Consider the following 20000-nt stretch of genomic DNA (forward strand, 5'->3'; position numbering starts at 1 on the left):
TAGGAGGCGTAGGTGAATGAAAATGCTTACCGGATAGAGAACTTTTTTGCAAAATTACTCCTGAGTTGACATCAAATACGTATACTTGCGCACTGCCAGTAGTAATTAGTAACACATTTAGATTAGCATGATAGATTATACTTTTACATTTAGTATCCACATTTAAATAACCATCTTCCTTCAATAACCACGGATCATCATCAGCCATTTTGCTCATACAGATTACAATTCTCAAAAATTTACCTAATGCGCGAACATCACAAAAAACATGGCGTACTCATCACCGCCATCTTTGAGTAGAACGTCAGCAAATCGCTATGAAGTCGGCTAATAACTGTCAAACGATTAATCCGATAGCAATACATCGATAAACCATTTGTCGATCTTTGAAATTTTTACACATCTCCTTTTAACTACTTATTACGATACAAGAAATATGCGTATGCAATTATTCCTTGCATAACAATCTAAAGAAGATATAAATGATATTTAAACGTCTATACTATTTCACAGTATACAGTGTTACGACATAATTTCCAATATTTTATTTAACTTTACACCTGTATTTTTCGATACTAAACTATTTTCTTACATTAATTGTTTTATTAGAGAGTTATCAATTTTTATTATTATTTCGCTAGATTGAGTTATAAATTTTATTTTTATTTCGCCAGATTACCAGTCCCAGATACCTTGAAAATATAAGTCAGAAATTCAGGGCTTCCTATCCTAGTATAAATCAAAAATTCAAAGCCTTCTATCCATTAACAGTTTTCCTCTGGAGAAGCAATCGTCATTGTCTGTGTAATTGAATCTACATGGAATATGAATGAAGGAAGGAAGAAGAAAGATGTACTTGAATAAACTAAATTACTTTTATTGAAAATATTTACAGTAAATTATTTTAATATAGCAGTTTAACCTCCCCTAAGTACTTTGCTTTCCTTAGCTTCTTGTAATTTTCTTGTAAACTCTTTAGAAGCCTCTTCCCTCTGCCTCATAAATTCTGCATGTTTTTCAGGATCTAAGGTCCGTACAATTTCAATGCCACAAGATCTTGCTATACCAACAAGCATTTGACAAACTTGTTGCAACGTTAATAATGCTAAAGGAGGATCCTGTGCTTTAATACACGCAATTTCGTATAAATGTTTAAATGTTATTTTTCCTGCTACATCCTCTGAAATATTTATATTACGTTACAATATATTTAGCGCATAGATGCGTGTATATGTTTCCAATGTTTAATTTACCCTTTATGTGCCTTCCTTTTTTAATTCCAGCTGCTTGTTTCAAGAAATATGTTGCCGGTGGATTGTGAATTACTAATTCATAAGTACCATCAGATTTTACCACTTTAACTCGACATGGTAAAGGTATACCTTCTTTAATATTTTGTGTTCTCTGATTAAAATCTTTGCAAAAATTTGCTATATTAATGTTTCTCTAAAAATACATCGCTTTATCAAAATTATGTAATTTTTACACAACTTAAATCGACAATATTATTTATTATTATTTTCAAATATAATAAATATATAAAGAACATTTATCACGTGATGAATTACAAATTTCTGAATGAACTTTTATAACCTGTCCAAGTTGCGATCCGAGTGGCGGTTTGGCATTCGCCAATCCTGCAGGAATATTTACTCGTAAAGGTGTATTATGCTCTACCTTTGGCATCGTTTTCTTTAACGCAAGAGACCGTCTAACTACTTTAGACATTTCTCTTGATTCTTACTTAAATATTTCCAATCTCAAACTTACTTAACCTCTAAATACACTCTTGTCAAGTATATGTGTATTTATACATGTACATATAAGAAAAAGATCGAAAGATGGAGATGTATCGATAATATATCGATTTCGAACAATTGGAAAGAATCGACAACTATCGATAGTTGAATAACAAAGTGTATACGCAGGCTATCAATCGTATACACATTAAAACTGTACATACGTAAATATTATGAATTATTGCGTGAAATTCATGTGAAACTAGAAATAAGTATATATTAAATTATTACGAAAATTTAATTAATTGATTACAGTTTGTTTATAATCTTGTTTGAAAAAGATTAGCTAGAAGTATCATCAAAATGGGTAAACGTCAACATCAAAAAGATAAAATGTAAGATGGACTGAAATTGAAATTAGGTTATAACGAAAAATTGTATATTTCTCCTTTCTAAGTTACTCGTATGTATTACGTTGCTGCAGGTATTTAACATATACAGAATGGACAACGTTATATGGTGGAAAAAAATCCGGAAGCTCTGAAGCAAGCGAAGATACAACATTTCGTCGGTTGCCTTATGATCATTGTTGTTTAACTTTACAGCCTTTCCAGCATCCTTATTGCGATGCACAAGGAAATGTATTTGAATTGGAAGCAATATTAGAGTATATAAAGAGATACAAACATAATCCTATTACAGGAAAATCATTAGATCCAAAAACTTTAATAAAATTGAACTTTTATAAGAATGCAGAGGGACAATATCATTGCCCAGTTCTTTTTAAACTGTTCACTAAACATTCTCATATCGTTGCTATTAAAACAACTGGAAATGTGTTTTCATACGAGGTAAAAAAAGTTAAGGCAATATTTAATTTTTATACTGTGCGCTTAAAATCTGAAAGCTAACATAGAGAGATCCTTTTAGGCAGTGGAACAGTTAAATATAAAAACACGTAATTGGAAAGATTTAGTAAACGATGAGCCTTTCTTGAGAAAGGATATTATTACCATACAAGATCCAAATGATGCAATGAAATTCAATTTATCTACATTTCATCATATTAAGAATAATATAAAACTTGAAGATGAAGGTAATATCTTAAGCATTAGAAAATGAAGTTTAACGTGTTCTAATAACAGTTCTGTGCATATTAAAATGTTAAAATTAATAATTCAGAAGTTATCAAAGAACGCAATAACCCGAATGCTAAACTGAAGACTGTATCTATGGAAACAAAAGAAATATTGGCAGAATTAGACAGAGATTATAAACAGAATGAAGTTAAACAAGAAGCTTCCATACCAAAAGCAGATAAATTTAATGCAGTTTGTATATTAATATTAGCATTTTTATTTCATTCAAACAGAATCTGATATTCACGTGTAACGATTTCAATATGCAGGCACATTACTCCACTGGTGCAGTTGCAGCTGGATTTACATCGACAGTGATGCCAACAGAAACCACACATCAGGCAGCAGTTATTGCAGAAGATCTAGTTCGATATGAGAGAGTTAAAAAGAAAGGCATGTAACTAATACTGTTATGTGCCTTTATATTTTACACATTTAATTATATTCACACAACGTATGTTTCCTTTCCTAGGATATGTAAGATTAGTCACAAATTTTGGTTCCTTAAATTTAGAACTTCATTGTGATCTTGTTCCAAAAACATGTGAAAATTTCATAAAGCACTGTCAAAATGGTTATTACGATGGAACAAAATTCCATAGATCTATAAGAAATTTCATGGTAAACATACATATATACGGATAAACACTTTACATAAAAAGTTTATAACGATAAATAAAAGTTCACGTTCGTTTATTTAGATACAAGGAGGTGATCCAACGAACACTGGTAACGGCGGAACATCTATTTGGGGTAAAACATTTGAGGATGAATTTAAGCCAAATTTAGTTCATCAAGGGAGAGGAATTTTGTCAATGGCAAATTCTGGACCAAATACGAATGGATCGCAATTGTATACAATTTATTATGCATTTTTGTACATTTACAAGTACAGTACTATCAGTAATCACAAACTTCTTATTTACTTATTTTTAATTACAGTTTCATTACATTTCGATCGTGTAGACATTTAGATCGAAAACACACTGCTTTTGGAAAAATAGTAGGTGGACTGGAAACATTAAATGCCATTGAAAGGATCGAAGTAGATAACAAAGACAGGCCGATAGAAGATATAATAATACAAAAAGCTCAAGTATTTGTCGATCCTTTTCAAGAAGCAGATGAGCAGTTAGCAGTTGAACGTGCAACTGAAATTGAACGATTGGCACAAGAGGCTGCAAAATATAAATCAGATAATAAAAGTGGAAAAAACGATATGTTAAAAGTATATCGGTCAGGTGTAGGGAAGTACATAAAGCCCGAAAAAGGAGAAGACAAGTAAATCGCGTTATATGTATAATCATTAAGTATCAATAGACATTTTAGATCAATAATAATCTTTGATATTATTTGTAGAATCGAAAAAGACGAGGGGAGTATAGGACCTACAGCTAAGAAGAAAAAGTCTGTAAAAAACTCATTTGGTGATTTTTCATCTTGGTAGTTAAATGTACAAGTTCCACGAGAATAGAATATAAAAATATAGGTTAAATTAAAGCTGTACACACATGTTTTAAATATTCAATAATATTTTCTATTTTTATGATTATATAAAATGATAAATTATCTTTTTTTTTTGTTCTTATTGTAATGTATATATGTATAAAATGTATGAAGAAAAAAAGAGTGTGTAATCTATACACAGAAATAATTGAATAAAAGAAAGAAAAGAAAACATTTTTCTATATATTTGTATTACAAATAATAATCCGGTATTAATGAAAACTATGTTTAACGCATTATTTGAATATAGCGGAAATACGTTAAATCATACATCCAAAGGTTAGACAATAAATGATGGAAGCTAAGAATGGGTTCTCCATGTTTGATGTTTGCTTTGCTCAAGGGAAAGAAGTGAATTGAGCATTCAATTTTAGCGTACAGTATCCTAATTTTAATTAAAAATTGTTAAGGATTCGGTGTGGATTGTGCAACAATATCCAAAGGATCAGTATACATTAAATATGGATGATTTAGGTGAGTGAGTTGAATTTTAGATACGTAATTCATAAGATAACCTCAAATTTGAATTAACCAGGCTGTCAAAACTATCACTTTATCAAAATATTCATAATATTCGGTAATTTACTTATGTATATCATACAAATTTGTGCTGATTTTATTTTGTTGTTTCCAAAAATTTCAAGGTATATTTATTAACGTGCTATCGCCCTGATTTTAATTGAAAATTTTAGAGATATAATGCCAATAAATCGATAATGCGATTATATATCTTTTGCTTTTTCGCAATACGACATTTCTACCTACGTATTATTATAATTATTTATTATAATTAAAAAAAAATTCGAAACTCGTTACATTTATTTATCGGTTTTAATTGCGATTTATTTTGTTTTTGTTACAATTTTTTGTGTACACTTATAATCGTATATGATCAGGACAATACACTGTGCACAGTAATTTTCAAGTAGAACTATTCATCTGTAGAATAGTTAGTTTAAACTTGATTATCACTGAATTTAGCTGCAATATCTAGATGATATGTTACAATATGAAAGAGAACCGCAAGCAGAAACGAGGCATAATAATATATATGCGTTACGTACGCCTTGTTTTTTCATGTGAATGCTTGATCATATCTGTTAATGGATATCGAACATTGTTCTATTTTATTATTAATTTATCAGTTTCGATAGTTCTATTGAATGCAATTCTTAAACAAAGTCAAATCGTATGCACGGTCGGTATTTCAGTTCCTACTAGACGAAATTCCACAAGATGATAGGTCTATTCTATTTCTCTTCTGTGGTGCAAGTATAATTATCTTAAATATTATCTTAATTTTCATGGTAACTTTTCATTGCGTCATCGTTAAATGCATCGTACACTAGTTCATTCCCAGCCGTGGTTCGATTAGTTGGTACGCGTTTAATTATTAATTTCGTTCTACGATTTAAATGCGTTCCATATAAAAAGTTGTTTTTAGTGCGTGTAACCACGTGATCAGTTCTTCAGTCTTAACCGTACATTTATCGTAGTCATATGCAATCGCGACGAGTTTAAATATCCATCCTCAAATGTTAAGTATAGTCTGTGCAATTACGATTAATTTATTCGATCAATTATCATCCAGAGATAATGTTACACTGCAACTTTAGTGAAATAAGGTTATTATTTAAATAAAAATATTATTTCCAAATGTACAGGCTGAGAAGTTGTATTGGTAAAATGTTTTAAAAGCATCTGAAACTTAGATGATCGCGCCCGGTCACACGTGATACATTATACCGGAAGAAACTTCTGAAAGTCGGCATAATATTACAAATACACTCTCGTTGTCGTGCCAACGATTCCACGTATTTTTAGTGTACTTCACTTCTGGTGTCGTTGTCTACTTGTTTTATTGGCATCGCGGGCAGAGGGATAGATGCCGTGAGAGTGCGGGCGAGCGCTTGAAATACACTTGTACATTTGAACTTCTCGATCCCTCTGTCGAATTTGGTCTATCCATAGAACAGTTTTATTCTAACTTCCTAAGTGCGTCCATAGTATTTTAACTCATCTTCGTATATAATCAAAAATTATTCTTACACGGTTCTTTTTCTAATCAAGTTTTAATAATAGAACGCATGCGAACATTCTTCGTTCGTTTTAGGGATGCACTTAAACGTGCGCATGAAATAATAAGAAACTCGATTGCGATAACGATTAATCGACTTCTGTAGAAAAATAATCAAGTTACAAATCGACGATTTACTTATTTGTACGTACACGTGCGTACGTGTACAAAATTCACCGACAGCATTCAACAAGTGGCCGTTTGATGTGTGCATCATCCCCACCATCGATCGATCCTTTACGCAGCTCGGTCGTTCGCGATACATAGCGAGGAGAAGCATTACCGCAGTAAAAGTGCTACATAATAGTACTATATATTTATACGTGTACGCAATGAATTCGTGACTCGATGTGATCCCGAGGGAAATAAAATTCGTGGAAATTAGTGTGATTATATTTGCAAGTGTTACGTTGGCAAATTAGTAGCCACCATGGATCGAACGATGTATGGAAAAATAGAACCAACCGCTATCTATCAACCCTATAAGATCACCATTAAAAAAGGTTCACCGCCAGGATGTGAGTTTTATTTTTCTCTCGATGTGTTTTAAGCTTTTTATCAGCTTTGCCAGTAAAAATTTTAAATGGATGGGACGCGATTAAATTGTTTCTAATGGTCATGGGTATGTACGTGATATATGTGACCTCTTTGCATAAGTAATTGGAATGCCGATCAGAAACATGAATGAAAAATTGTTCCCAATATCTTTTCCTTTATAAAATCAACCTCGCGGTATTAGTGCTATATCGATCTAGCGTCTGTGTTCACGCAACTTTGTTTGATAACATAATGTACATTTTTAAATTAAGCTCAATTACACGCGACAGACTCGTTTTTCGTCGGTGCGTAACGACCGAATTAGTAACGGAGGTCTTGTATCTATTCGTACATAAATGTGCGTAACTGTTGCGTTTAGTTGTATTCGATATTTTTATTTGGTAATATGATATAGAACGTGATAACCTTTAACTCAAACGTAATATGTGATACGATCGATCGAAAATGCGGTTAGTTAATTTTTATTTCAACACGTTTTTCCCTTTGGATTTTCTAAAGCGTACTCTGAGAAATTTATAATAATATTGACCTGTTTGCGGAAATGCATTTTTGGCAGATTTTCAAAGGTTAACGCATAAAGTAGCTAATTCAAAGGTGCAAATACTATTAAATTATATTTTTGAATCGCATTTTTGACTCTATTCGAAAGAATGATTCACACTCTGCAACTATTTACATCCTTTTTTTCCTCTCTTTTTTTCTTTTTAATGCCTTTCACCTACAATGTGGGTCGCCTTGACACTAAACTTTCTGAAATAATTGTTGAAGTCATTATTTACAGACGATCTTTTTATGGAAATCTGTAAAAGAATGTGGTAGTTGATCTCTATACGGTATCGAAGGAAGTTTGAATTAAAAATACTTTGCCGATTTCGGTGCGTGGCATCATCTGTTCGATCGTACTGGAACTAAAGCACCGCTTTATCGGTATAAGGAATCAGTTTTACCGACAGTGCATTTATCATTGTTTCGTCGGTAATTAATAATTCTCAAAATGTCCTAATACTTTGCTTTATGCATATGTAAACTCTATAACGATGATACAATTATGTTCGTACTCACTGTTTTCCGAAATTTCCGGATGTGATGAATATGATCATTTTTTCGTTTTTAATCAAATCTGTAATAACTTCAATTTGACTACTAGTTGAGAAAAACTAACACGCAAAGCTAATAGAGTAAGATAAAACAATGCGAACGTTGTTGCTTATATCGGTATGCACTCAATTTGCAATTCATCAGTTGTTCAAAGCACTCGTTTCAAAGATACAGGAAACTAAACTTATTTATCGCGCCTACTATTACATAAAAGATCATATAATTATCTGATACACGTGTAGGCTTGTCTTCCTTGATCGAACCTTGGTTTGATCTATACACGTCCATGTCAAGCTGGACAGTGCGTAATATAACATCCTACACTTATGATCGACGTAGATAATTGTTCGAGTAGGTTCCACCGGTAGGTGAACCATTTCATTCGCAAAGCAATTTTTTATTTTCGTTTCTTGGTTCACAAACGAATTCACGAATTCGAATCGATGCTGCCCTTTTGAGAGAAAAAAAATCAAAACAGTGGCAGAAAATCGTGGGAAGATAGGTTGGTAGACGCGGTTATTTTTGGAATGTTTGTCGTGGTAAATCTAGGCGAAAACGTTCAACCTATAAGCTTCGTGCGTGAATGAAGGCGCGTAACAGAGATGGGCAATAACAAGGTTGAAAAGTTAGAGGGAGGGAAAGGAACGAGGACAAAGGTAGGAGAAGATGAATTCACGTAACAGAAATTTTGTAGATGCAGTCTGAAAAACACGTGCCGTCAGTACCATCTGATCTCGCAGAACGTACTTACGTGTCTTCTATCGATTATTTATTCGCGAGTCTCATTTAGCTTCGATGCTTACGCGTGACAGTAATTAAGGTGGTACAAAATGATTTCATTGTATTGTTTCTAATATATTTCAATGACCGCATTGATCATAGTATCGTAGCACGATTTCGCTGACTTCTTCAACATATCAAGATGCTACGAAACAAATATCTATCCGTACATACGTAGCGTCGCGATATACGATACGACTCCCAAACTTTGTAATAAACGTAATTGGCAAGGGAGAAGTTTTATTTTTAACATTTTCTTTGGTCAAATTCCTCCTCCTCGTGTTCATATTTCTCTAGTCGCACGTCCATAACAAATCAGTGTCTAGTGATCGTCAGACTCGGACAGATTCATCTGAGATCGATCGAAAGAAGTCGGTGGATGCTTCGAGATTTTCACTTTTATATTCCATTCTTCACAGAGATATTAAATCCTAGCTAAGTCTAACGATATTCGATTCGATGTCGCATCGTTAAAAATTCAACGATATGACCGACATTAGGAGATCCGTATCACCGATTCCGCCGATTCATTTGGCAACGATCCAAAAACACGAACGCTGGGAACGATATATAAGTAAGTAATCGGATCGATGGGAATACGAGCTAATAACAATAACCGATAACTTCGTTCACGTATGAAAATCGACACGCGAATTGCATCAAAGCTGTGCATCGGTGCGTTCCTTTATGAATCAATATTTTTACATTTTTCAGATAAATTTTTTTATTTCACTTACAGATTAGATTTCAGTACAGTAATCGCCACACGTATATAATACTATCGTATTATACCAACAATTGAGATAAATGTTTTAATCAAATATACATGTTATTGTGAACGGTTTCGCAGAATTTATTAGTCACCAGGGCCATCGAGATGCGTTCAGTCTGTTAGAAATTAATGAGGAAAGTGCGTTAACGCACACCACGCAATATTAATGTCCAAATTGACCGTATGATTCAGAAGTACGAAATAGATGCGGGAAAGCACGGCAGGCGTCCTGCCAACAACGAAGTTCACACAAAGTGCACTGTTGCGTTAACTCGGAATTGACAGAACCGAATTCGAAACTCACCATAAATGTTACCATTATTTCTCTGGATCACGAGAATGAACCTTGCCAAACGTACCAGAATATACATAATACAAAAGTATTCGTAATTTCGATAAAACTGACTTTATCGACGTTGCTCGGTCGAAACGAATTGTAATTACTGAACTTAGTACCTAAAATTGTAGATGGCAGAGGAAAACCGTTGAAAAAACGATTTCTTCCATTCGGTATTTCAATTCTTATGACAAAGGGGTTCCATATGGGTATTAATTTCGTTCGCGTAGAAGCAGCCTCGAGTTTCTACTTCCCTTGTCGCAAGAATCACTCCCTCCATCTCCTGTTCCTTCTCCTTCTCCAGCCCGGCTTGCCTCCTCCAGGCTTCTATCCTCCGGCTTCGAAGCCGGCCGCTTTACCGAGAACTTGATTGACAATCAGTACCGTTTTGTCGATCGTGGTACGTTCGCGCGCACAAGTCCCGACGATATTCGGATGAGCACGTGATGAGCAATTCGTTGGTACGATCGTGGTTCTCGATCGACTGAAAAGGGACACGAGAGAAGGAATAGTGAACTTGGAAAGGATTTTAACATTCGTGCGCGAACGCGAACATTTCAAACGGTTTGCAAAATACCGCTGGGCACGTACGATTTCGTTATCGAGCGGTATTCGCAGCGATCGTTCCCCGATTCTGCAGCTGCGGGCAAAAAGCGTAGGAACGACGTGACTTTGCGTATATCCTAGCGCGAGTTGCTTTCGATTCGACCGGAAATTCGTGGCGAAGTTCGACGTTCTCGGAAGAGTGGGTGTGTCGCGGTTTGTCTCGCGATGGAAGAAGGATGCGACTCGCAGACCGATGCCGATAACTTCTACGAGGCATACAACTCGGAAAGTACGGGGACGAATCTTCTGAGCCTTGGTAAATGATCGAACTTACTGTCTATTTGCGCTTATCTTTTCTATAAACGTTTATCTCGAAACTTAGCTCGTTAAACAACGCTCACGTGATCGTTTCCGTTTTTTCTTTTCCACTTCGTTACGCTTACTTAAGAACCTGTGCATACTTTTAAGCGTAAATATTTTTCTGCGCGATGTTCGATCGATCGTATCTAAGCGGGAATTCAGAAACTAGTACAGTTTTGGTACAAGTTTCCGGTGCACTATCCTAAATTTACACCCTCCTGGTGTCAACAGTGCTCCTAAACTGTTTCGTATATACGTTCGAGTCACAAAGAAAGCGTGGTATAGTTGCGAAAATAGGTCGCAATGTTTTTAATGCCTTTCGTGAAAAATGATCCCGGGAAAGTATCTAAAATGTCAGAAGTTCCACTTTACGGATATTTATCATTTAAAACGAGGCAATAATTTATCCTATTCTTGTGAAAGTCGCTAATTCAATTTTATCTTCTCAAGATCGTCGAGGATAATTGGCGATATTCTCAAGGTTGTACAGAGCGTTGAATTACTGATTTCAGATGCTTTGCTGGCAGACCTGCAAAACACGGTGTCGTCAGAGGGAAATCATGTCGGTAGTAACGCGACTCCTGGTTACGGATCGCTGAACGGAACACGAACCGCCGCCTATAGATCTTACGATAACCGAACTTCACCTCTTCCGCCGCAATCGGTATGTGAATTTTTACATATGATATTTCACGCAGTCGTATCGACAGCGCGATTAATAACAACGAAATAGGAAATTTGTCGTTGTTAAAAATCGCCTGTCATCTTTTTTTTTCTTTTATTTTTTTTACCGTTGTCGCATCGCTTTACCGACTGCCGATCAGAGACGCGGTTAATGCAGTTTTCCAGGATAGATGGCGAGCGCGACACGTTTCGTACGTTGCGCGATTTTCGCGACTCCGTTTTAATTTTCGCGGTGACCTTCCCACCACCACTGATTCTCCATAATGTCTTGAAATAGAACAATCAAACGATCTCAAGATATTCTTTGGACAATGGACAATCGGTCGAGCGAATCCACGAATAACTAATGCCAAGGCTACTATTTCCTTCGTCTAATAAGAGGTAAATCAATGGACACGCCCAATTGCTCGTACATTTTGCGTCCATCGAAGCCTACTTTGTATCGCGATCTTGTCACGTATTTTTAGAGACGGCCGTGGAAACGGTGCCGCTCGACGTGTTGTTAGGTGCTTGTCCAACAGGGACCATGATGCCGCGCGTCACGCATTCAAAATAAAGTCGAAACACAGTGGAAACGTTTTCTGCCGATTTCAGAGGAAATTCGAATGAGACTCCGTCGGCGATCAAAGAGTGCGTAATAGATACATTCCAGAGATACGTGTGACGCAAGGGATTGGCTAAAATTAAAATCGATTTTGCCACGAAAATTGACCGTGCAAGAATCCCCGAATCGCAAAAATGACAGTTTCCTCGAATATTGTATTATACCGGGAACGAAACGTACCCGAGTTACGCATGGCCAATTCACACGTTTTCTCGTTTCAATCGAACGATCTCTTATACGCGCACTTAGCTAGGTACAATACGTTTGTTCAACGAGCTAATCGTCAACTCGCAATTTCACGATTCATCGGCTCTGAAATATGTTCCACGATGATAAATCGCGTCGGATTCCGTCTCGGCTATTAACACTCGAAACTATTAATGGGCGGCGTTCGATTATCTCACAGGAAATTGACCAATTACCCGCCGATATATTCATCGAATTAAATAGACGCGTAAATGGAATCGTTTCCAAAGCGTGCGGCTATAAATAGCGCCCGAGTCCCATCTATAATCGTTACGGACTATCGAATACTTATTTTTAGTACATTATGCTACGATATCGTGCGAATATGTTCGAAATGAAAGAAAAGAAAAAAGAAAGAAATGTAAGATGATAGAAGCGTTTGAGAAATAGCCACGAGTCCTAGAGTTCGACGTGGACGTAAATCGATCTCTCTGGTGGAACACCTGTTACGTTTCCCGGCAGCACTATTGATTGTTTCCTGGTAGAAACGGCGATCCATCAATTATTCAAGTTTTCGACGGTCGACTTGGCTACAAGATTTCCCGGTTCGCGTGCAAAGCGGCCCCGATCGCGCCAACTGCACAGTAACCAACTGCCAAAACCGATTCCCGCTATGAAATACAACTTCATCCCTAATTTAATTGCCGCGATTTCGTCTTTGAGTTTCTTGATCGTTTCGACTGTTCTTTTATTGCGTAATACGCGGCACGTTTTACGCGTTCCTCGAAATCATCGCGACGAGCCGCTCTCCGCCCGCTAGAACGTCAAGCGATAAACAGCGTTTCACTCTTCGATGCATGTAATTACGACCAGGAGAAAGAAAAACAGGAAATGACCAACGCATTTTCACGTTTAGTTTTATATCCCATGACTTTTAATTATACCGTCGAACAAGTCAACCTAGATACATCGAAGCGATCTAGCAATCGATGTTAAGGCAGCCAATTATCCAGATGACTTCTCTCGTTCATTTAGTCGATCCAGACATTGTCGATCCAAAGAATTTTATTAAAATTCATTTACCATAGCTATCGAATACGCTATCCACAAATTCGTTTGCACAGAATCTCTTGAGGCGCGTTATTATTTTCTTTTCTGCCCATTTTTTCGCCAGCTGGTGAACGAGAGGATACAAGTGGCCATGCCATCCTCTCTTCCACGACATTGCATTAAATATAGCGCGTATGTCTTTTTGAACATCCCTGGAGCTTCGACTTATAAATAGATTTTATTATACCTATGAAAAGCATCGTTTTCCGTTTGGTGGTAGCGCCAAACAGGAAAACAAGCTCGGGGATGAGCGCAAAAATTGATGGTAAAGCGCGTCCTTCTCTCTTCGAACAGTGTCGGAATTTTCGTGGCAGGATGAACGAAATGGTGGTGGGAATCTGTCGAACCTCGTGGACGTCATCGAGATTCGCGACTATCGAGCTTTTCCTTCGACTCGAATTTAGCACAAAGCGAAACGAAACGGACGATTACGTGTTCGCGCGAGTTACGATGCGATTTTCGAAGGCGTTGCGTAAACCCACGTGTACAATCGCGGACGTATTCTTCTCGTTTCGGAAGATATTGGTAATCTCGCGCGTAAAGAAAGTTCGCGCGGACCAGATTCCTATTCCCCGCGATCGATGATTTATAGGGTGCCGCGGTAAAAGTGATCGTAGGATCGCGCGGCGAGTTATGGGCTCGTGTTTATTTTTCGATCGGTCCAGCCTTGAGGAACGAACACGATATATTCGAGGAGCCGTTCGAAGAAATTTTAAAGCATGGTTCTGCAGGATATTCGGTGTACCGCGACATGTTCTCCTCGTCGTTGGTTCGCTATGGGTATTTTTGGAACGACAACTCACCGAGCAACCTAGTTTCCACCATCAGGATATGAATCGTCCCGATCGTTTCTCACTCGAGAAAAAGAAAAAGAGAAAGAAAAAAAAACGGTGGGAAAAAAATAAAAATCGTGGTCGCCTCGGTTCTGGTCGTAGCTCGCACCGGTTGTTTCCGCGGTACGAATTTGAGGCAGTTCCATCGCGCGTGGATTTTGCAACAAACGAGGAATCTTGGTCGGTTTGGCGGGCAAGCTTCTATTAAAAGTCTATGACGCCTTGTCCTCCGCGCGTCCACCTAATTGATAATGTATTTACAAATGCCCGCGCGGCATTTAATGACATCATGTTTTGAAATAATACGCTTTCGCGGTCACTTGCCAGCCGGCCCGTCGCATCTTTTTTCTTCTAACTCATTTTTATCGTACACGAACGAATGCTTGCACGCGCGTTTACCATCGACGATAAAAAAAAAAAAAAAAAAAAACGAATGCAAAGGGATCGTGGTAATGGGTGATAAGAGAAAATCGATTTCGAGCGACGAACTATTGCAGCCGACCTATCAGAACCGCGAGGCCATCGAGGAAAGTATCGCGAAAAGCGGCGCAGGTGGGAAGATGCCTTCCATTAACAACAACTATTCCGAATTGGACACGCTACTCCAAGATCTGAGCAACGCTCGTTACAATACGCATTATCAGGAGAGAGGTTAGCATTCCGTTTCCCCTATTTATCTCCGGATACGATAGAGTAACCGTGTGTTTTACGATGCGACCACTGACCGTAGAAAGTCGCGTATCCTCCGGAGGAATGAACGGGGACTCTAGTCCGATGCTTCGTTCGCCGAGCAGCATGTCCGCCTCGAGGCCCACCGTCGATTCGCTGCTCGAGGAGCTAAGCACCGCGGTACCGAATGGGTAAGCATCATCGTTCTCTCTTGGAGGCATTTCGTACGCGTTAAAACGCGTTAAAACGCTTAACGCGATTTCCATTGGTCAGGGATTACACTCCCGATGGTAGAGTGAAGGTGACCATTCAGGAGACCTCCACGGAGATTCAACCGGTGTACGACGGTTACCCGTCGAGTAGACAAGGATCGTTGAATCGCAGCGAGCTCCAGAGAAGCTATTCGAACGGCCACACCGCCAGTAACGCAACCAAGGAACTCGACGATTTGATGGCTTCCCTGTCCGAATTCAAGGTAACGTATCCTTCCTGCGTGTCCCGAGGCGAGCCTCGGCCGCGTATCTCGAGCATCCTACCCTACCCAGCGTAGAGGAAGAGTAATTATGTAATCGGTGGATTTTGTTTGATCGCGGGTGTGCAGCAAAACCGTTTCTGATGTTTGCTTACTATTAAAGTCACTACAGAATGAGAAAACAGTGCTGTTAAAACTATTCCTGCCCATTCTTGGCTCCCTAGGTTACCAAAATAACTTCCATTCCACCATCTCCACCATCTACCACCAGCCGGCTATCTCTACGCCTCCTCTCTCTTCATCGTCCGTCGGTCTTTTCTTCGCCTCCGCCGATTTTCCGTGGTAGGGGGCTGGGGGAGGGAAAATATAGAAGGTGGGGATTATAGTGATCCACCAAATCTCTGAAAGCTTTCAGCCAGTCTCCAAGCTCGCCTCTGCCAATCAACATCTCTCGCGGGTCCTTAACATTTTTTCGATCTTCGTCGCCTCTACCTTGACGCAACCTGACGTTCTTAATTAACCTGGTTACGCTAAGGCCCTTGTTACGCTAACTCTGACACCGATCGCGGCTTATTTATTTAATCGCTACCTCCTCTACCGCTTCTCTTTCCGAAACTATTTTTCAATTATCGCAACACCTGTCTCAACGACATGTTTCTTTTTATCGGTCGTACGTTTGCAGATCAACAGTAGTTCCCACCAACACCAAACGGTGACCGACTCTCCGTACGCGAAACCCAACAAAGCCACCAAGAGTTCGCAAAGCCCGCTACCACCCGAGGGCACGCCGCAGACTCGTATTCACATCACCGAAACGCACACCACCCATCACTATCAGCAGCAACACGGGGACGCGACTTATCCACCGCAGCCAGCGATTCAGACGAAACAGAACCAGTTGGATTCTATGCTAGGGAACCTACAAGCGGACATGAGTCGTCAAGGAGTAAACACTACTCAGAAGGGATGCTGCAGCGCTTGCGAGAAGCCGATCGTGGGACAAGTAAAATCGCGAACCCGGCCCGTACGTTCGCCAGTGATATACACCTGGCCTTAAACTGTGCGTTTCGTTTCAGGTGATCACCGCTTTGGGTAAAACATGGCACCCGGAACACTTCACGTGCACCCACTGCAACCAGGAGTTGGGCACGCGAAACTTCTTCGAAAGGGAGGGCCATCCGTACTGCGAGCCGGATTATCACAATCTCTTTTCGCCCCGTTGCGCTTACTGCAACGGCCCGATTCTAGACGTAAGGCAAAGCCCGACGGACTCCACACGCGACGCGCGCCGTCTAGGGTTACACCAGCACCCCTCGTTCTTGATACCTCGTTTATTTTCAGAAATGCGTGACCGCCCTGGAAAAAACTTGGCACACGGAGCACTTCTTTTGCGCCCAGTGCGGCAAACAGTTCGGCGAGGAGGGATTCCACGAGAAGGACGGGAAGCCGTACTGCCGGGAGGATTACTTTGATATGTTCGCGCCGAAATGCGGCGGATGCAATCGTGCTATCATGGAGAACTACATATCTGCCCTGAATAGCCAATGGCATCCGGACTGTTTCGTTTGCAGGGTAGGTTTTCAACTTCGCCCGCGTTCACCCACGTAACAGGCCTATTTCCGTTTTACAGTGACGAGTTTCAGGATTAAACAGCGACTTGTTCGCCATTTCGATAGCTATAAAATGTAAAACTTGCAGGATTGCAAGAAGCCGGTATCTGGAAAGTCGTTTTATGCGATGGAGGGCAAACCCGTTTGCCCGAAATGCGTCGGTGTCGATGACGAAGAGGAAGAGGAAGAAGCATAAGCGATGCGAGCGATGTTGCATCGCGTTGCTTCGATTTCATATGTAAAAAGCCCTATCGTTCCTTATTTATGCTGTCAGACTGCAGAGATGCGCACAGGTCTGACATTCCCCCCAACCTTTCTTTCTTCAACAGGTGATTTAGGCGGTCCAGAAAAGAAGACGACGCACCGATCCCACCTTGTCATCGTCGTACATATGTTTCCCTTCAAATTCCCATTCATTTACGTACACAGCCATAATACACACATTACACGCATAGTTGATAGGTAGACGATACACAGCATAAACAGTTAGGGCATTATTAAGGGTCGCAATAGCATTCTACGCGAAAAATTGTTCGACGCAGTCGGTATTTGATTTTTGCTGTTAATTTACGTTTTCTAGGTAGATGAATATGTTATTAACAATCGATCGTTATTACGCTAATATCATTTGCTAGTTATTGTATGCGATGAATAAAAATAAATTAGGAAAAAAAAAAGAAAACAAAAAACACACGACACAGCCAGAGTTAGCTCTCACTGACTCTGATGGATGTAGTTTGCCACGTGTCTTCGTTGAAGGCAGGTGTGCCTGCACGCGCCGGTGTCCTATATTGTTCTAACAATGTTTATCCGCGCGTACGTGTACTATGCTACCCAATTGCCACCTGTAGTCTACACAGGTCGCTTACTTGTGACTATACGCGACGAGAGTAGGAAATTTACTAATATAAAAACTATTCCTGAGAATGGTACGAATATCGTTACGCGTCGCATCCTTTCTCTACACGCACATACACGTACATATACACCCGAGTACACATTACTGTCTTGGCTGTGACGTTCCTCCGCGTCGTCGGCCGTTCTTCCATTCAGTCATCGATGAAACGATTAAGAGTTGGAGAAAGAACGATAACCAATCATTTTTTCTATTCACAGGATTGTAGACAAAAATTCCAAGGTGGCTCGTTCTTTGATCACGAAGGTTTACCCTACTGCGAAACGCATTATCATGCCAAGAGAGGATCCCTGTGCGCAGGATGCCATAAACCAATTACAGGTTTCTGCGCTTTTAATTTCTCTTCGTTTTCCGTAAATGACATCGAGTTTAACCAAGTGAACGTTCTTCTTTCAGGTCGTTGTATAACAGCCATGTTCCGAAAATTTCATCCGGAACATTTTGTATGCGCGTTCTGTTTGAAACAGTTGAACAAAGGTACATTTAAGGAACAGAATGACAAACCGTATTGCCACGTGTGTTTCGACAAGTTATTCGGTTAAATTTTATCGACGAGAAGTATTCGTATTTGTAACATAAAGACGAACAGGCTGATCCGCTTGGTACTATATAATATTTACAATTTTATAGGCTGCTCACACACGTACATGCGTCTATATCGCATAGAATATGTAATCGCTTTAGTCGTTACACGGAACTATACGTATTTTGCGATTCCAGTCCTCTTAAACCGTGATTCGAAACAGCCTTTGAGGATTCTTTTATAAATCTTGATATGCAAATGGTGCGACAATTCAATTATTTGTCACGTATCGTTATGTATTCTTATCGTAAGGATAAGGTAATCAATAGGGTAATCGTAGTCGTTACTATCTTCCATTGTCCTTAATAAGGGCCCGTTGCTAGTATTTCCACAGATATTTTATATTACGTACTTCACATTGACCGTACGATCTAAGGATTATTGAAAGGTGCTAATTAATAGCTTATTTTTATTAGTAACATTCGTTGAGAAGTGTATTCGAATAAGAGAGCTGCCGCTTGAAAACAATATCTAATTGAGAACAGAGCATTACCAAATATCGAAAAGTGCTTCTGTTAGAGATTTGATACATTTATATTATCCGACTGAAATACACGGTGAAAGTTATTCTTTTCACTCGGTTCGTTTACTACAAGATATCGAGAGATTAGTATTTACCGACTGTTCACATTGTGTGTGGATATCTATAAGGAGAACACGATTAAACGTAAATCTAATAAAATGAATTAATCAAAAGTAAAATAATACTTGACAGGTACATAATGTGTAAGAGCATTAAAAATATAAGAGAAAAATTGGAAGGTGTGTTACGTCCCTTACCACATTCTTCACCCACTTCATTTCATTCCTATAAAAACAAGCGTAGAATTAGCAACAAAGTGACAAATTTTTTTAACGCATCGTTTATTTAGCATACTGTTGCACACCAGCGTTCTATATTGTTCTTTACCAGTAAACACTTAACAAATATTATATACAATAACATTTAACTGCGCGTTTACGATACTTCTATGGGAGAATATATAAATAAAGGTAGTGAGTGCTAATTTTTAAATCGAACTTAACATTACGAATACATGTATAAAAATACGCACGGAGAATTGTATATTCAAATTCGATACGAGTGCTACCGATTCGTAAAGTGAGATTTACACTGTGTCGTATCACGATTTGTGCTAAAATTATTTTCATTAAAACATCGAAGGATTAGGTAAATCTCTTCTCGTACAGCGGCTTCTCGACAAGCACGGCTTAACGCGTATCACAGACATTGTACTTTACGTGTTCCCTATTTTGTGGGAAATGTCATGCTAACGTAGGAAATAATTCGGAGAAACTTTCGTGCCAAAGATCCGTCAGATTCACGTTATTTTTCTCAATCCGTATGTCAGAATTTGGAGAACCGTGTGACTCGTATCCGTAATCGGACGCATTACAATCCATTTTCGTTTGAGTAAAAT

The 20000-nt window shown here is 38.6% G+C and overlaps 4 protein-coding genes across 11 annotated transcripts in view; 2 read left to right on the forward strand and 2 right to left on the reverse strand.

Moving 5' to 3' along the window:
- The window catches only part of Bruce (BIR repeat containing ubiquitin-conjugating enzyme), a 167438-nt gene extending 167147 nt beyond the window's left edge, over window positions 1-291 (reverse strand). For all 4 annotated transcript variants that reach the window (XR_013102184.1, XM_076900421.1, XM_076900413.1 and 1 more), the window contains exon 1: window positions 31-291. Coding sequence is in view for 3 of the 4 variants with exons in the window: in XM_076900421.1 (XP_076756536.1) it covers window positions 31-217 (187 nt within the window). In the remaining variant the exon portion in view is untranslated. The remainder of the gene's footprint in view (window positions 1-30) is intronic.
- A 626-nt stretch (window positions 292-917) lies between these two features.
- Mrpl11 (mitochondrial ribosomal protein L11) lies at window positions 918-1765 on the reverse strand. The gene is made up of 3 exons (XM_076894316.1): window positions 1594-1765; window positions 1254-1446; window positions 918-1180 (listed from the first exon to the last, which is right to left on the reverse strand). Exons 1-3 carry the CDS (start codon window positions 1726-1728, stop codon window positions 918-920), a joined length of 591 nt encoding a protein of 196 aa, XP_076750431.1. The 5' UTR covers window positions 1729-1765.
- Window positions 1766-1946: 181 nt separating this feature from the next.
- LOC143426931 (RING-type E3 ubiquitin-protein ligase PPIL2) lies at window positions 1947-4551 on the forward strand. The gene is made up of 9 exons (XM_076900679.1): window positions 1947-2134; window positions 2224-2590; window positions 2670-2835; window positions 2922-3070; window positions 3148-3271; window positions 3351-3499; window positions 3580-3731; window positions 3821-4159; window positions 4238-4551. Exons 1-9 carry the CDS (start codon window positions 2103-2105, stop codon window positions 4323-4325), a joined length of 1566 nt encoding a protein of 521 aa, XP_076756794.1. The 5' UTR covers window positions 1947-2102; the 3' UTR covers window positions 4326-4551.
- A 154-nt stretch (window positions 4552-4705) lies between these two features.
- On the forward strand, window positions 4706-18805 carry Pax (paxillin). 5 transcript variants are annotated; one of them, XM_076900624.1, is made up of 10 exons: window positions 4706-4858; window positions 11425-11576; window positions 14827-14980; window positions 15060-15189; window positions 15272-15473; window positions 16153-16473; window positions 16547-16720; window positions 16812-17042; window positions 18197-18317; window positions 18393-18805. In XM_076900624.1, exons 1-10 carry the CDS (start codon window positions 4846-4848, stop codon window positions 18536-18538), a joined length of 1644 nt encoding a protein of 547 aa, XP_076756739.1. In that variant the 5' UTR covers window positions 4706-4845; the 3' UTR covers window positions 18539-18805. The 5 variants fall into 5 exon arrangements, with proteins under 5 accessions (XP_076756739.1, XP_076756732.1, XP_076756723.1 ...); XM_076900617.1 differs by lacking the exon at window positions 4706-4858 and adding an exon at window positions 6657-6979; XM_076900608.1 differs by lacking the exon at window positions 4706-4858 and adding an exon at window positions 9139-9471.
- The last annotated feature ends 1195 nt before the right edge of the window (window positions 18806-20000 follow it).

This window comes from Xylocopa sonorina, chromosome 1, assembly GCF_050948175.1.
Source record: "Xylocopa sonorina isolate GNS202 chromosome 1, iyXylSono1_principal, whole genome shotgun sequence".
Classification (NCBI taxonomy): domain Eukaryota; kingdom Metazoa; phylum Arthropoda; class Insecta; order Hymenoptera; family Apidae; genus Xylocopa; species Xylocopa sonorina.

Coding starts and splice junctions, on each gene's coding strand:
- Mrpl11 (XM_076894316.1), bottom strand. CDS start 1,728: ATGTCTAAAGTAGTTAGACGGTCTCTTGCGTTAAAGAAAACGATGCCA. Junction 1,447..1,593: donor TCGGATCGCAACTTGGACAG/GTTATAAAAGTT, acceptor ATGTATTTTTAG/AGAAACATTAATATAGCAAA. Junction 1,181..1,253: donor AAAAGGAAGGCACATAAAGG/GTAAATTAAACA, acceptor TAAATATTTCAG/AGGATGTAGCAGGAAAAATA.
- LOC143426931 (XM_076900679.1), top strand. CDS start 2,103: ATGGGTAAACGTCAACATCAAAAAGATAAAAT. Junction 2,135..2,223: donor CAACATCAAAAAGATAAAAT/GTAAGATGGACT, acceptor ACGTTGCTGCAG/GTATTTAACATATACAGAAT. Junction 3,272..3,350: donor TGAGAGAGTTAAAAAGAAAG/GCATGTAACTAA, acceptor TTCCTTTCCTAG/GATATGTAAGATTAGTCACA.
- Pax (XM_076900601.1), top strand. CDS start 10,778: ATGGAAGAAGGATGCGACTCGCAGACCGATGCCGATAACTTCTACGAG. Junction 15,190..15,271: donor AGCACCGCGGTACCGAATGG/GTAAGCATCATC, acceptor TCCATTGGTCAG/GGATTACACTCCCGATGGTA. Junction 18,318..18,392: donor ATGCCATAAACCAATTACAG/GTTTCTGCGCTT, acceptor TTCTTCTTTCAG/GTCGTTGTATAACAGCCATG.